A 12,833-nucleotide genomic window follows, 5' to 3' on the forward strand; every position below is an offset into this window, starting at 1 on the left:
TACGCCAGAACTTAGTGTTCTATTTCACAAAAATTTGGATTTTTCAAATAATGGTTTTAGAAGTGTATTGTTCTGATGCGGGGGGGGGGGGCAGTGAAAAGGGGTGGGCGGGGGGGCAGTGAAAGGGGGTGGGCAAGCAGCAAGACCTCACACATGCCAGACACATGCTCAGCCACTGAGCCACAACCCTCAAATAATTGTTTTTAAAACAAATTTATATAATTTCTATTTTCTATGGCTTTTTGTTTGCTTTGAGGTCACACACACTGATGCTCAGGGGTTACTCCTTGGCTCTGCACTCAGGAGTTAGTCCTGGTGGGCTCTGGGGGACCATATGGGATGCCAGGGATCAAATCCAGAACTGCTATATACAAAGCAAATGCCCTACCTGCTGAACCCTCTCTCCACCCCACCCCACCCCACCCCACACCTTTTTTTTGCTTGAGCGGGTACCAGTAACGTCTCTATCGTGAGACTTCTTGTTACTGTTTTTGGCATATCAAATACACCACGGGTAGCTTGCCAGGCTCTAGTGTAGCGGGTAGGGCGTTAGCCTTGCATGCAGCCGACCCGATTCGATTCCTTCTCCCCTCTCGGAGAGCCCAGCAAGCTACCAAGAGTATCTCACCCGCAGATAAATCAGTGTCTGCAAATATTAGACTATTGCTGGTACACTGTGAGTACTTTGGTATGTTCTCGTCAGTTTGTTGAGAATTTTTTCCAACCTTCTGAAATAGTATGCTTCTGTGTATCGCCAAATAGGCTTTGCACTCAGGAATTAATCCTGGTGATCATATGGGATGCCAGAGATCCAACTCAGATTGGCTACACACAAGGCAAATGCTGCTGTAATATCACTGTGGCCCAGAGTACTTGTTTTGCTTATATGAATTCCTGGGTTCAATTTCTGGTACCACAAAATAATAACAACTGCAGCACTGTCGTCCTGTTTGTTCATCAATTTGCTTGAGCGGGCACCAGTCACGTCTCCATTGTGAGACTTGTTATTACTGTTTTTGGTATATCGAATATGCCACAGGGAGCTGCCAGGCTCTGCCGTGCAGGCGAGATACTCTTGGTAGCTTGCCGGGCTCTCCAAGAGGGGTAGAAAAATTGAACCCAGGTCGGCCACGTGCAAGGTAAATGCCCTACCCACTGTGCTATCACTCCAGCCCTTACCCAAAACAAAAGATAATGAAAATTTAGGGATATATATTAACTACCAGATTCATTTGAACATTGATATGCATAGTCAAATACAAACACTCAAATAATGTGAAAATACGCATCAGTGATACTTTGAAGTATTCATCAGAAAAACTCATCCAAATCTGTTTAATAATCAACGCATTTGGAAATGCAAGATTAAAATGGCAAAAAAGGGAGAAATCTAAACTCATTCCCAGGATGCCACCACAAAAACCAGATCAAAAACTGAATTAAAGGGGCCAGAGCAACAGTACAGTAGGTAGAGCACTTGCCTTGCACGCAGCAGACCTAGGTTTGATCTCTGACCTCCCATAAGGTCCCAGGAGACTGCCGGAAATGATCCCTGTGTGACCCAAAAACTAAACAAAAAAATTGAATGAAATACAGAATCCTGGTTGGGCCCTGCTAATGAAGCTCACTGGAAAACTCAGCCACCAGACTGGGAGAAGAACTGTGCCCATGAATGAGAATTAGCAGCGGAATTGGGAGCTAAAGAATCAGACTGTGCCAGGGAGGTGCCAAAGCAGGACTGGCAGGGGAAGGAACCAGTCTAGGGAAAAAGGAATGAACTGCAAACTGGCACACCAGCTTAAAGACTCTACTCTTACAATGCCTGGGCTAGACACAGAATCAGACCCAACAAGATATTCAGGTCTGGCTGCATCAGAGGCCTCCTGACAGCCAGCAGGAAATTACAGTTTCAGAGCAAGGAGACCAAGGGCAAATTCCACCATTCTAAGGCTCGGAGGGAGCAGTGGAGGCTGAGAAGCAGGTCCTAAATGAAACCAGCCCCCGCCCAGTCTATATCTGGGGGCTGGAGCGATAGCACAGCGGGTAGGGCGTTTGTCTTGCATGCGGCTGACTCGGGTTCGATTCCCAGAATCTCATAGGGTCCCCCGAGCACTGCCAGGAGTAATTCCTGAGTGCAGAGCCAGGAATAACCCCTGAACATCACAGGGTGTGACCCAAAAAGAAAAAAAAAACCAACCCCAATCTATATCTGATTGCAGACAAAGGAATAAATGCCTGGAGTCAAAATGTATTTGCAGGGGCTGGAGCAATAGCACAGCGGGTAGGGCGTTTGCCTTGCACGCGGCCAACCTGGGTTTGATTCCCAGCATCCCATATGGTTCCCTGAGCACCGCCAGGGGTAATTCCTGAGTGCAGAGCCAGAAGTAACCGCTGTGCATTGCCGGGTGTGATCCAAAAAGCAAAAAAAAAAAAAAAAAAAATGTATTTGTAGAGACTCAAGAGAGCAAGCCACACACCTACTATACCCATATTTTTGCTCTTTTTTTAAATGTCCCATAAATGAGTGGAGTCATTCTGTATCTGTCCCTCTCCTTCTGATTCATTTCACTCATTTCACTCAGCATTATACTCTCCATGTTCATCCATTGATAAGCAAATCTCACGATTGTTTTTTCCTGGTGGCTTCATAGTATTCCATTGTATACATGTGCCATAGTTTCTTTATCTAGCATCTGTTCTCGGGCACTCAGTTTATTTCCAAATTCTGGATATTGTGAGGAGTGCTGCAATGAACATAGAAGTGCAGATGGCTTTTCTGAATTGTGTTTTTGGGCCCCTAGGATATATTCCCAGAAGTACTTCTGGGTTGTATCGAGCTCAATTTCTAGTTGTTGTTGTTTTTTTAGGAATGCCCATATTGTTTTCCAAACAATTCTTGTTCTTTTTGATGTGTGCCAGTCTCTATGGTGTGAGCTGATATCTCATTGTTGTCTTGATCTGCATCTCACTGATGATTAGTGATGTAGAGCACTTTTTCATGTGCCTTTTGGCCATTTTTATTTCTTCTTTGAGGACGTTTCTGCTCATTTCTTCTCATTTTTTGATGGGATTGAATGCTTTTTTCTTATAAAGTTCTACCAGTGCCTTTTATATCTTTGTTATTAATCCCTTATACAAATTATTAAGGAGAAGGAAGATATATATATTTTTAAATCCAATTCACAGTTATGCCACAGAAAATTAAGTACCTTGGAATCAGCTTAACTGAAGAGGTGAAGGATCTATCCAGAGAAAAATGTAAAATGCTACTTCAATAAAAAAAAAAGGAGGACATAAGGAAATTGAGACACATCCCCTGCTCTCGGAGTGGAAGGATTAACATCAACAAAATGGCAATATTCCCTAAAGCATTATACAGATTTAATACAGTCCCTATAAGGATACCCATGACATTTTCAAAGAAATAGATTAAACACTTTTGATATTCATATGGAACAATAAACCCCCATGAATAGCTAAAGCAATCCTTGGGGAAAAGAAGATGGGAGACCTAACCTTCCCCAACTTCAAACTGTACTACAAAGCAGTAGTATTTAAAACAACAAGTTGTCGGAATAAAGTCTGACTGGCAGATCAGTGGAATAGAGTTGGATATCCTGATACAGATCCTCAAATATATGATCATTTCATCTTTGATAAAGTAGCAAGAAGCATGAAACGAGTCTCTTCAACAAGTAGCTGAACATGAAAGCCTCTTCAACAAGTAGTGCTTGTTGAAAACTGGGCAGAAACATGCAAAAAAAAAAATGAACTCAGACATCTTTCTAAGGCCACACACAAAAGCCAAATTAAAATGGATGAAAGATCTCAATATCAGACTTGAATCCATAAAGTACATGTAACATGTAAGAAAATATCGGCAGAGGGGCTGTAGTGATAGCACAGTGGGTAGGGCGTTTGCCTTCCACGCGGCCGACCCAGGTTCGATTCCCAGCATCCCATATGGTCCCCTGAGCACCGCCAAGGGTAATTCCTGAGTGCATGAACCAGGAGTAACCCCTGTGCATTGCTGGGTGTGACCCAAAAAGCAAAAAGAAAGAAAATATCGGCAGATTCCTCCATGACATTGAAGCTAAAGGTCTTTTCACAGATGAAATAACAATGACCATGCAAGTGGAAGCAAAATTAAATAAATGGGACTACATTGTACTAAGAAGCTCAAAAAGAAATGGTGACCAAAATACAAAGACAGTCCATGGAATGGGAAAAATTTTTTTCCCAAATACCCTTCTGACAAGGGGTTATTTCTATCCTTTTTAAACAATTGAATATTTGTTTGGAGGCCAGACTCTGGCTGGGATATAGCTCAGAGGTCCTGATAGAACCCTGCAATTATGGAGCCCTGGGTTTGATCAGGGCCCATGGCTGCCTCTGAGATGTGGCTTAGCATTGGCCTGTATGTAGAGGATGTGGGTCCAATGTCAGTCACTGCCAAAAATAAAAAGAGAAGAAAAAGAAGAAAGAAGAAAGAAAGAAACGTAAGGCCGGAGCAATAGTCCAGTAGGTAGGGTGTTTGCCTTGTTTGTGGTTGACCCGAGTTCAATGCCCGGCATCCCATATGGTCCCCCAAGCACCACCAGGAGTGATTCCTGAGTGCAGAGCCAGGAGTAACCCCAGAGTATCACTGAGTGTGACCCCAAAAAAATTTTTTTAAAAAGGGAAGAGAGCTTCAGCAAGTAAAGAAAATAAGTATGAGAAAACATGAAAGGGAAATAACTGAAGAAGATAGTCTTACACACAGACCCATAGAAATTCAGGAGGAATATTTTTCTTCCACTTAGCTTTTAGAATAAAAAGGAACATCTCCTTGGGGTCTGATTTTCCTTTATTTGCTAATTGACAAATATGGTAATGTAGGAGAATTATAAGTGAAATCTGAAGTTGTGTAGTATTTGAACTCACTGGACTTAAAAAAAAATATCACTTCCGGGACCACAGAAATAACACGAGGTTAAAGTGCTTGCTTTGTACTTGGCTCTTCCCAGTTCAGTTCCCAGCAGCATAGATGGGCCCCTGAGAGCCACTGGATCAACCGCTGAGCACAGAGCTAGGAGCAGCCCCTGAACAAAAGGGAGGGAGGAAGGAAGGAAGGAAGGAAGGAAGGAAGGAAGGAAGGAAGGAAGGAAGGAAGGAAGGAAGGAAGGAAGGAAGGAAGGAGTAAAGAAAGAAGGAAGGAAGGAGGAAGGAAGGAAGGAAGGAAGGAAGGAAGGAAGGAAGCAAGGAAGGAAGGAAGAAGGAAAGAAGGAAGGAAGGAAGGAAGGAAGGAAGGAAGGAAGGAAGGAAGGAAGGAAGGAAGGAAGGAAGAAGGAAGGTAGGAAGGAAGCAGGGAAGGAAGGAAGGAAGGAAGGAAGGAAGGTAGGAAGGCAGGAAGGAAGGAAGAAGGAAGGTAGGAAGGCAGGAAGGAAGGAAGGAAGGAAGGTAGGAAGGCAGGAAGGAAGAAGGAAGGAAGGAAGGAAGGAAGGAAGGAAGGAAGGAAGGAAGGAAGGAAGGAAGGAAGGAAGGAAGGAAGTTAGTTCACAAGCATCCCTTTGTTGTACCATGAACAGGGGTGGTTTGTGCTTTTGAAGTCTGTTAATGTATGTCACTTTCAAGTGCATATTAAATCCTATGAATTATTACATCACCAAATTAAATATATTTGGATTTGGGGACACACCCAACTGTGCTCAGGCTTACTCCTGCTTCTGTATTCAGGATCATTCCTGGTGGTCTTGAGGGACCCAGTCGGTTGCTGGGGATTGAATCTGGGTTGGCCACATGCAAGGCAAGATCCCTGCACACTCTAATATCTCTTCAGCCTCAAGAATTTCTTATATTTTATTTCTATTTTTTTTTTGCTTTTATTTGGGGGGAGAGGTCACACCTGGTGATGCACAGGGGTTACTCCTGTCTCTGCACTCAGGAATTACTCCTGGAGGTGCTCAGGGGATCATATGGGATGCTGGGGATTGAACCCTGGTCAGCAGTGTGCAAGGCAAACACCCTACCCACTGTCTTATAGCTCCAGCCCCATTTTGTTTCTGAATAATAGAACTTTTCTAAAATTTAAGATTCTTACAACATGTAAATCTGTCAGAATATTTTCAATTTTTTAATTTGATTTTTATTAAGACACCGTCGTTTTCAAAGTTGTTCATAACACAGTTTAAGGCATATTAGTGTTTCCACACCACTTGTGTGGCCTCCCCCCCACCCCTGTCTCCCCAGTTTCCCTCCCAACCCCAACCTCCCCCATGAGGCACATAACGAATTTCCTTCATATTGCTCGCTCTAACAAAACTTAAAGAAATGGCAAATAGAATGCTCAGATAATAAATCAGTCAGAGCTAAGTTGTGATTACTGTATGAAATTAAATAAGGAAATTAGAACCATTTAATACAATATAATAAGATGCCTATTCCCGTTTACATAAGTAAGTTTTCAACTCTGTTTCATTCAGTTTTAAACCAATTCCTATAGGTCAGGACAGACTTCAGAAGCACAAGTCAGGGGCTGGAGCGATAGCACAGCGGGTAGGGTGTTTGCCTTGCACGTGGCCAACCCAGGTTCGATTCCCAGCATCCCATATGGTCCCACAAGCAACTCCAGGAGTGATTCCTGAGTGCAGAGCCAGGAGTAACCCCTGAGCATCGCCGGTGTGATCCAAAAAGCCAAATCAAACGCACTTATCACCCTTTTTCATGTGTTTCACATGAACAACAAAGGGGAGCTTTCAAACTTCCTTCAAAATACCGTCTACGTCTGGCCATCCATTTGACGTGAGCTCATATAAGGTTTAACTTCTCATTCCAGATGACCTCAACATAAGTGGCATCATAGCAGCAGTGGTCGTCGTGGTCCTGGTGATTTCTGTGTGTGGCCTGGGTGTGTGCTACGCTCAGAGGAAAGGCTACTTCTCAAGTAAGTGAATCTCACCTGTCTAGACGGGTTCCTGAGGTAACAGTTTGCTAGACAACTTCCTGTGGTAAGAGTTTGCTAGACAACTTCCTGTGGTGATAGAGTTTGCTCTTGAAGAACGTCTAACAAGCTCTGGAGACTCTCTTTCATTGCTTTTTCTGCAGTAGAAAGTGACGAAGATGACATGCAGGTGAGTCTGGAAGGACCTTGGCACCCTTAGGGAGGAAAGGCAACACCTGCCTCTTCACAACCTTCCCAGAATGTCACCGGATCTGAGAAGAGTCCAGGAGTGGCCTAGCACAGCCTTCTTGAGAGCTATCAATCAGGACAGACATTTAGAGTGTATTTGCATGTCTTTATCGTCCTTTTACTTAGGAATTGTTTATTTCCAGATGATGTAAATTGGATTCTATTTTCATAGTAATTTCTCATTGAAAAAAATCTGTGCTATGTTTTGCTGGCAGTCAAATATTGAATGTTAAGCTTATTAATAATTTATTACAATTAAATACATATTAATTCTAAGTAAGACTTGTTTGGGCTAGAGCGATAGCACAATGGGTAGGGTGTTTGCCTTGCACGCAGCTGACCCAGATTCGATTCTTCTGTCCCTCTTAGAGAGCCTGGCAAGCTACTGAGAGTATCTCGCCTGCATGGCAGAGCCTGGCAAGCTACCCGTGGCGTATTGGATATGCCAAAAACAGTAACAAGTCTCACAATGGAGATGTTACTGGTGCCTGCTTGAGCAAATCAATGAACAACTGGACAACCATGCTATAGTGCTACAGTGCATGTCGTTGTGACACCCTGAGTATCAGCAATTCTGTTCTACGTGAACAGCGAGATGACAGTGACAGTGAAGTAAGACTTGTTTAAAACTCTTCACCAGAGTTGCTTCTGAACAAGGTTTTGTATTTCTCAAATTCAGATCTTCCATTATTCCAAATCCCCATTTTGTGATAATTAGGTTCAATGTGAATGGGTGAGATATGTTTTTTATCTTTGTTTTCTAGACTCCCAGTTTTTTTTTTTTAGATTCCCGGTTTTTAAAATGATCTGTAGCCCAAAACTGCAGATCTCCATCAAGTCCATTGATAATATAGTTTATAGATTTTTTAATACAATAAATAATATATTCATTTTTAAATGAACAATTCAATTTTAAAGATACCATTTTACAGTTTAATTTTGAAATTTAGGTTTTAAAATAGTTTATACTAAAATAAAATATCACTGTATCACCATCACTGTCATCCCGTTGATCATCGATTTGCTCGAGCGGACCCAGTAACATCTCCATTCGTCCTAGCCCTGAGTTTTTAGCAGCCTTTCTCTACTCGTCCTTTCCAATGGTGCCACATTAGAGGTTCTTCAGGGTCAGGGGAATGAGACCCATCATTGTTACTGTATTTGGCATATAGAATACGCCACGGGGAGCTTGCCAGGCTCTCCCCCGTTCAGGCAGTAAACTCTCGGTAGTTTGCCACATTCTCCAAGAGGTAGAACTAGGCTATTAGGTGAGCAGCCGTGCACTTCGAGGAGCTTGGTTTTATAGTCTCTGGATGTTGGCTGTTGATGGGATTACACAGCGCCGGGGGCAGAAAATAAAATATAAAGGGGAGTTATTTATTGCTTCCATAAGCATGCTCTCATAAAATGTTTCCACTGTTGTACCTTCAAAGGGATTCTCAGTAACTGAAAATAACTGCTTTCTCAATTAAGAATACCAGTTTTTCTTACGTTACTTCAATCAAGTGCAGTGTAGTTTTGTGAATGGAATCTTACTGAGGCCCTCTGCTGGTCACTAGTGAAAGTACAGACAGATAAGATGACTCATTCAAAACTCTTATCACCTTGATCTGTGTACTCCCCAAAAAGATTTTTGAGTATTTAATCGAAGATTTGATAGATCTCATTTATAATGATAACTGAATAAACATTTGAATTGTGTAGTGGTAGTTAATTATCTAGGAACGTTACTTTTATTTTTCACCTAGCAGAAAATCAATTCAAAAGAACTGTGTTTTGAACTTACATTTTGTATAAGAGTTGGCAAACTAGAACATGTGAGCTGTTCGTCCTACCACTGTTTTTCTGTGAGCTACAAGATCAGAATGATTCTACAGCCACCTACAATCTCGTTGATCAGAAATCTGAATCCCCATTAAAGGAATTGCTCTCCATCTAAAAGACAGACCATCATTTGAGTTGTACTTTCATCACAAGACTTTGATTACCACAATAATAAATTTTATTGATTATTGTATTTTTATTCTCTTGATAAAATTTTAGAAAGATTGTTTTCTTTTTTATAAGTACATTTATATAGCCTTGCCCAAAATATTTGTCACCTGTTACAAAAAGTTTGCCAACCCTTGGTTTGGGGGTTATAAGTGTCAGCAAGTAAGAATCAAAACGGAAGGAAAATAAGCTTTATATGAATCTGTATTGTACTGTATTTACTCTTCATTAATCATGTATACTTATTCTTTTGTAGAAGAAACCTCCTTCCAGTAAGTATACTCTCTTCAAATGCATGCTCTCCCATTCTGTTCAACCACCTTTTTGTTCATCATCCTTTGAAAGTCAGTGGTGAAAAGTTGGGCTATTTGTGTAGATTTCATCTTGTGGGGAGTGATGCAAGTTCATGAAAAATGCATGCCACCTCCTATCCCACGTCTCTTTGTCAGTGATGTCTAATTATCTAGAGAAACAATAGCCACGAGATCAGCTTCTAGGTAGTTCCAAAGTACTACTTTTCAGAGACATGCGTGTTGTATTTTGTTACATTGGAAATTTTCTAATAAAATTCTACTTGGTCATCACTTTTAATGTCAGTTCTGTTCTCCACAAGACCCTCAAGACTAGTGGGACAGCAGTGAACCAAACAGACTCCCCCAAACCCTCAACCTAATGAAGCTTACGCTAGTAAAGAAAGGCAGAAAGGAAACTAGTAGTATGTTACTTGTGGTAAGGATTGATGGAGAAAAGTAAAACAGGTGTGAGTGGGGCTGGAGCCATAGTACAGTGGGGAGGGCATTTGCCTTGCAGGTGACCAACCAGAGTTCGATCCCCGGCACCACATATGGTCCCTCCCAGCACCACCAGAATTAATTCCTGCATGTAGAGCCAGTGATAACCCTTAAGTATTGCTGGGTGTAACGCAAAAAGAAAAAAAAAACAATAAAGTGGGTAGGAGAATGACGAATGCACCAAAAAGACCATTTTATATAGGGTGGCTGAAGGGCCTTAATTACAAGGTGGCTAGGAAATCCCCTAGGCTCTATCTCACAGCCTGTGTTCAGTGACCTCAGGCCACCCTCCCACCCCAGACTGCCAATGTCATGGGCAGACGAGGAGGAAACGAGGGCCAGGGTGGTTGTGACCAGTTGCTGTTTATTCCATTCTCCCCATGCGCCTGTTCAAGTCTCACTAAGCTCCCCATTCCAGTCTTCTCCTGTTCCCCTCATTAGTTTCTAGTGTCCATCTCAAAGCCACAGTCTCTCTCTAATCTCTCTCCGGCTACCCACATTGGAGTTAGCCACCACACCCCATCCAGGAGTACAATTAACATATGAAAGTCCTTCTTTCACTCAAGAGCAAAATACTCCTTAGGGCTGTTTCTCCTCTCCTTAGTCTAACAACTTAATTAACATCTTAATTCTACTTCTTAATATTAGCTATTTTGTATGGACACAGTAAGAGATACATTAAGCTTATAGGATGGCTCTCCTGCGGACATCTCGCTATAGACCTCAGACTACAGTGCTCAGGCCAGATTAGTCTTTCCTAACCCTTGCAGGGTCCTAATCCAGCTGCTACTTTTTGGATCATGACAGAATTTGTCCATGACCATGGTCTTAACTTACAGTTAAGTATTATGGCGCTTTGTCCTGGCCCATTTCTATGCCAGAGTAACTCACAGCTTGCCCTGGGTCCATCCAGTCCCTCGTCAGCACCCTGCTTTTGGGGTGCCAGGAAGTAAGAGCAACTGAGGCTTATGTCCAGAAAACAGATGCCCAGGAGTGAATATCTTTCAGAGTCAATTAACTCCCATAGCATTAACTGTCTTCCTGTGTCTATACAAAAAGGACATTGCTCTGACTAAACTATGCAAAAGACTTAAGGAGAAGAGAAAAGCAGTATCTACAAGTTAACAGAGTCTGATTAGGAGATAATGGTGATTGACCAGTTTGGGAAGCAGAGCACAAAGAAAGAGGTTACAAATAAACAGAGGAATGGGAACACTGTGATGGGAGTAACCCAGTAAACCTAAGCTCCCTGTGACAAGGCAGAAAGGACAAACCAATGTTATGCTACAACAAGGAGATGTTTGAAAATGTCCAGATGGGTTAAAGGAAGATATACAGAGAAAGTGTTTGAAGCTAGAGAAAAGGAGAAATAAGAAAGGAAAGATGTTGAACCCAGACGTGTGTGGGGTGACTGAAGAAAATCGAAAGGTTCAGTGTGGGGGCTGGAGCAATAGTACAGCGGGTAGGGCGTCTGCCTTGCATGCGGCCGACCAAGGTTCAATTCCCAGCATCTCATATGGTCCCCTGAGCACCGCCAGAAGTAAATCCTCAGTGCAGAGCCAGGAGTAGTCCCTGAGCATCTCTGGGTGTGACCCAAGAGGCAAAAAAAAAAAAAAAAAAAAAAAATTCAGTGTAACTGGAACGAGTGAGGACAGAGGAGAGAGAGGCTGAGGACAGAGAAGCATCAGAGGGCAGAGAGGACGCAGCTGCTCCCAGGCAAATCTGGAGAGTTTGCTCTGATGTAGGTGGGGTCATTAGAGGATTCGGAGACAAGTAGCAGCAGTGCCTTCATTCCAGAGCTGTTGAGAGAGGATGGTGCTCCATCTCTCACTGTCAGCTCTGGTGAGAATAAAGCGGAAGGGGGAGAAGTAAGGAGAATAGGCCATAGCCAAGGCAAGGGGCAAATGCAACAGGTATCAAAGTGGGCATTGTGGAAATGGTAGGAAATGATAGGAGGGCCAGAGAATGTGCTTTGCATGTGGGACACCCGGGTTAGTTCCTGTTACTACATGGTCCCCTGTGCACAGCTGGGAGAGACCCTAAGCATAGCACCAGGAGTAGCCTCTGAGTACTACCATAACTTAAAAAACAAAATTAATTAAAAAGCAAAACAAGGGGGTGGAGCGATAGCACAGTGGGCAGGGCGTTTGCCTTGCACGCGGCCGACCTGGGTTCGATTCCCAGCATCCCATATGGTCCCCTGAGCACTGCCAGGAGTGATTCCTGAGTGCAGAGCCTGTGCAATGCCAGGTGTAACCCAAAAAGAAAAAAAAGCAAAACAAGTAGCAGGATTCTGGAGATACATACATGCATGCATATATGTGTGTGTGTGCATGTTTGTATATATGTATACACACACATATATATTTAACAATTTCTCTGCTTGGCTGAATTTTTGGTGGTGGGGAAAAGAAGAAAAATGCAGACTGGGACCAAGGTTATGAGACAGCTCAAGTGAAACTGACTGTAGTGTGTAAGGTTTCAGGAAGAGCATGTGTGGGTACGTAGAGGCTTTTGAAAGCAAGCTACCTATTCGACTTCCAAGAAGAGCTCATCAGTAGGTCGCCGCAGCTCTCAGAGTTTGGGGGACTATCTGAAGGAGAAATAGATACTTAAGAATCCGGTGCAGAGACCAGAGCTGTGGTGCAGCTGGTAGGGCACTTGCCCTGCGTGCAGCTGACCCAGGCTTGATCCCTGGCATCCCATAGCGATGGGAGTGATTCCTGTGTCCTGAGCACAGAGCCAGGAGGAACCCCCAGCACTGTCAGGTGTGGCCCCCCAAAAAAAAAACAAACAAAAAGGGAATTCGGTACATAAGAACTGGATTCGATTACCGAACTTTCCAGTATGCACAAATAATTTGTGAGTGGGCTTCATTTCCT

General features: G+C 43.0%; 1 protein-coding gene across 1 annotated transcript in view; it reads left to right on the forward strand.

Annotated features, from left to right (window-relative positions):
• Window positions 1–12,833, forward strand: part of JAM2 (junctional adhesion molecule 2) — a 79,704-nt gene that overhangs the window by 62,078 nt on the left and 4,793 nt on the right. The window contains exons 7-8 of the mRNA XM_055129116.1: window positions 6,815–6,922; window positions 9,417–9,432. Of these exons, the coding sequence (XP_054985091.1) occupies window positions 6,815–6,922; window positions 9,417–9,432 (124 nt within the window). The remainder of the gene's footprint in view (window positions 1–6,814; window positions 6,923–9,416; window positions 9,433–12,833) is intronic.

The sequence above is a fragment of the Sorex araneus genome, chromosome 2 (genome assembly GCF_027595985.1).
Source record: "Sorex araneus isolate mSorAra2 chromosome 2, mSorAra2.pri, whole genome shotgun sequence".
In the NCBI taxonomy this organism is placed as follows: domain Eukaryota; kingdom Metazoa; phylum Chordata; class Mammalia; order Eulipotyphla; family Soricidae; genus Sorex; species Sorex araneus.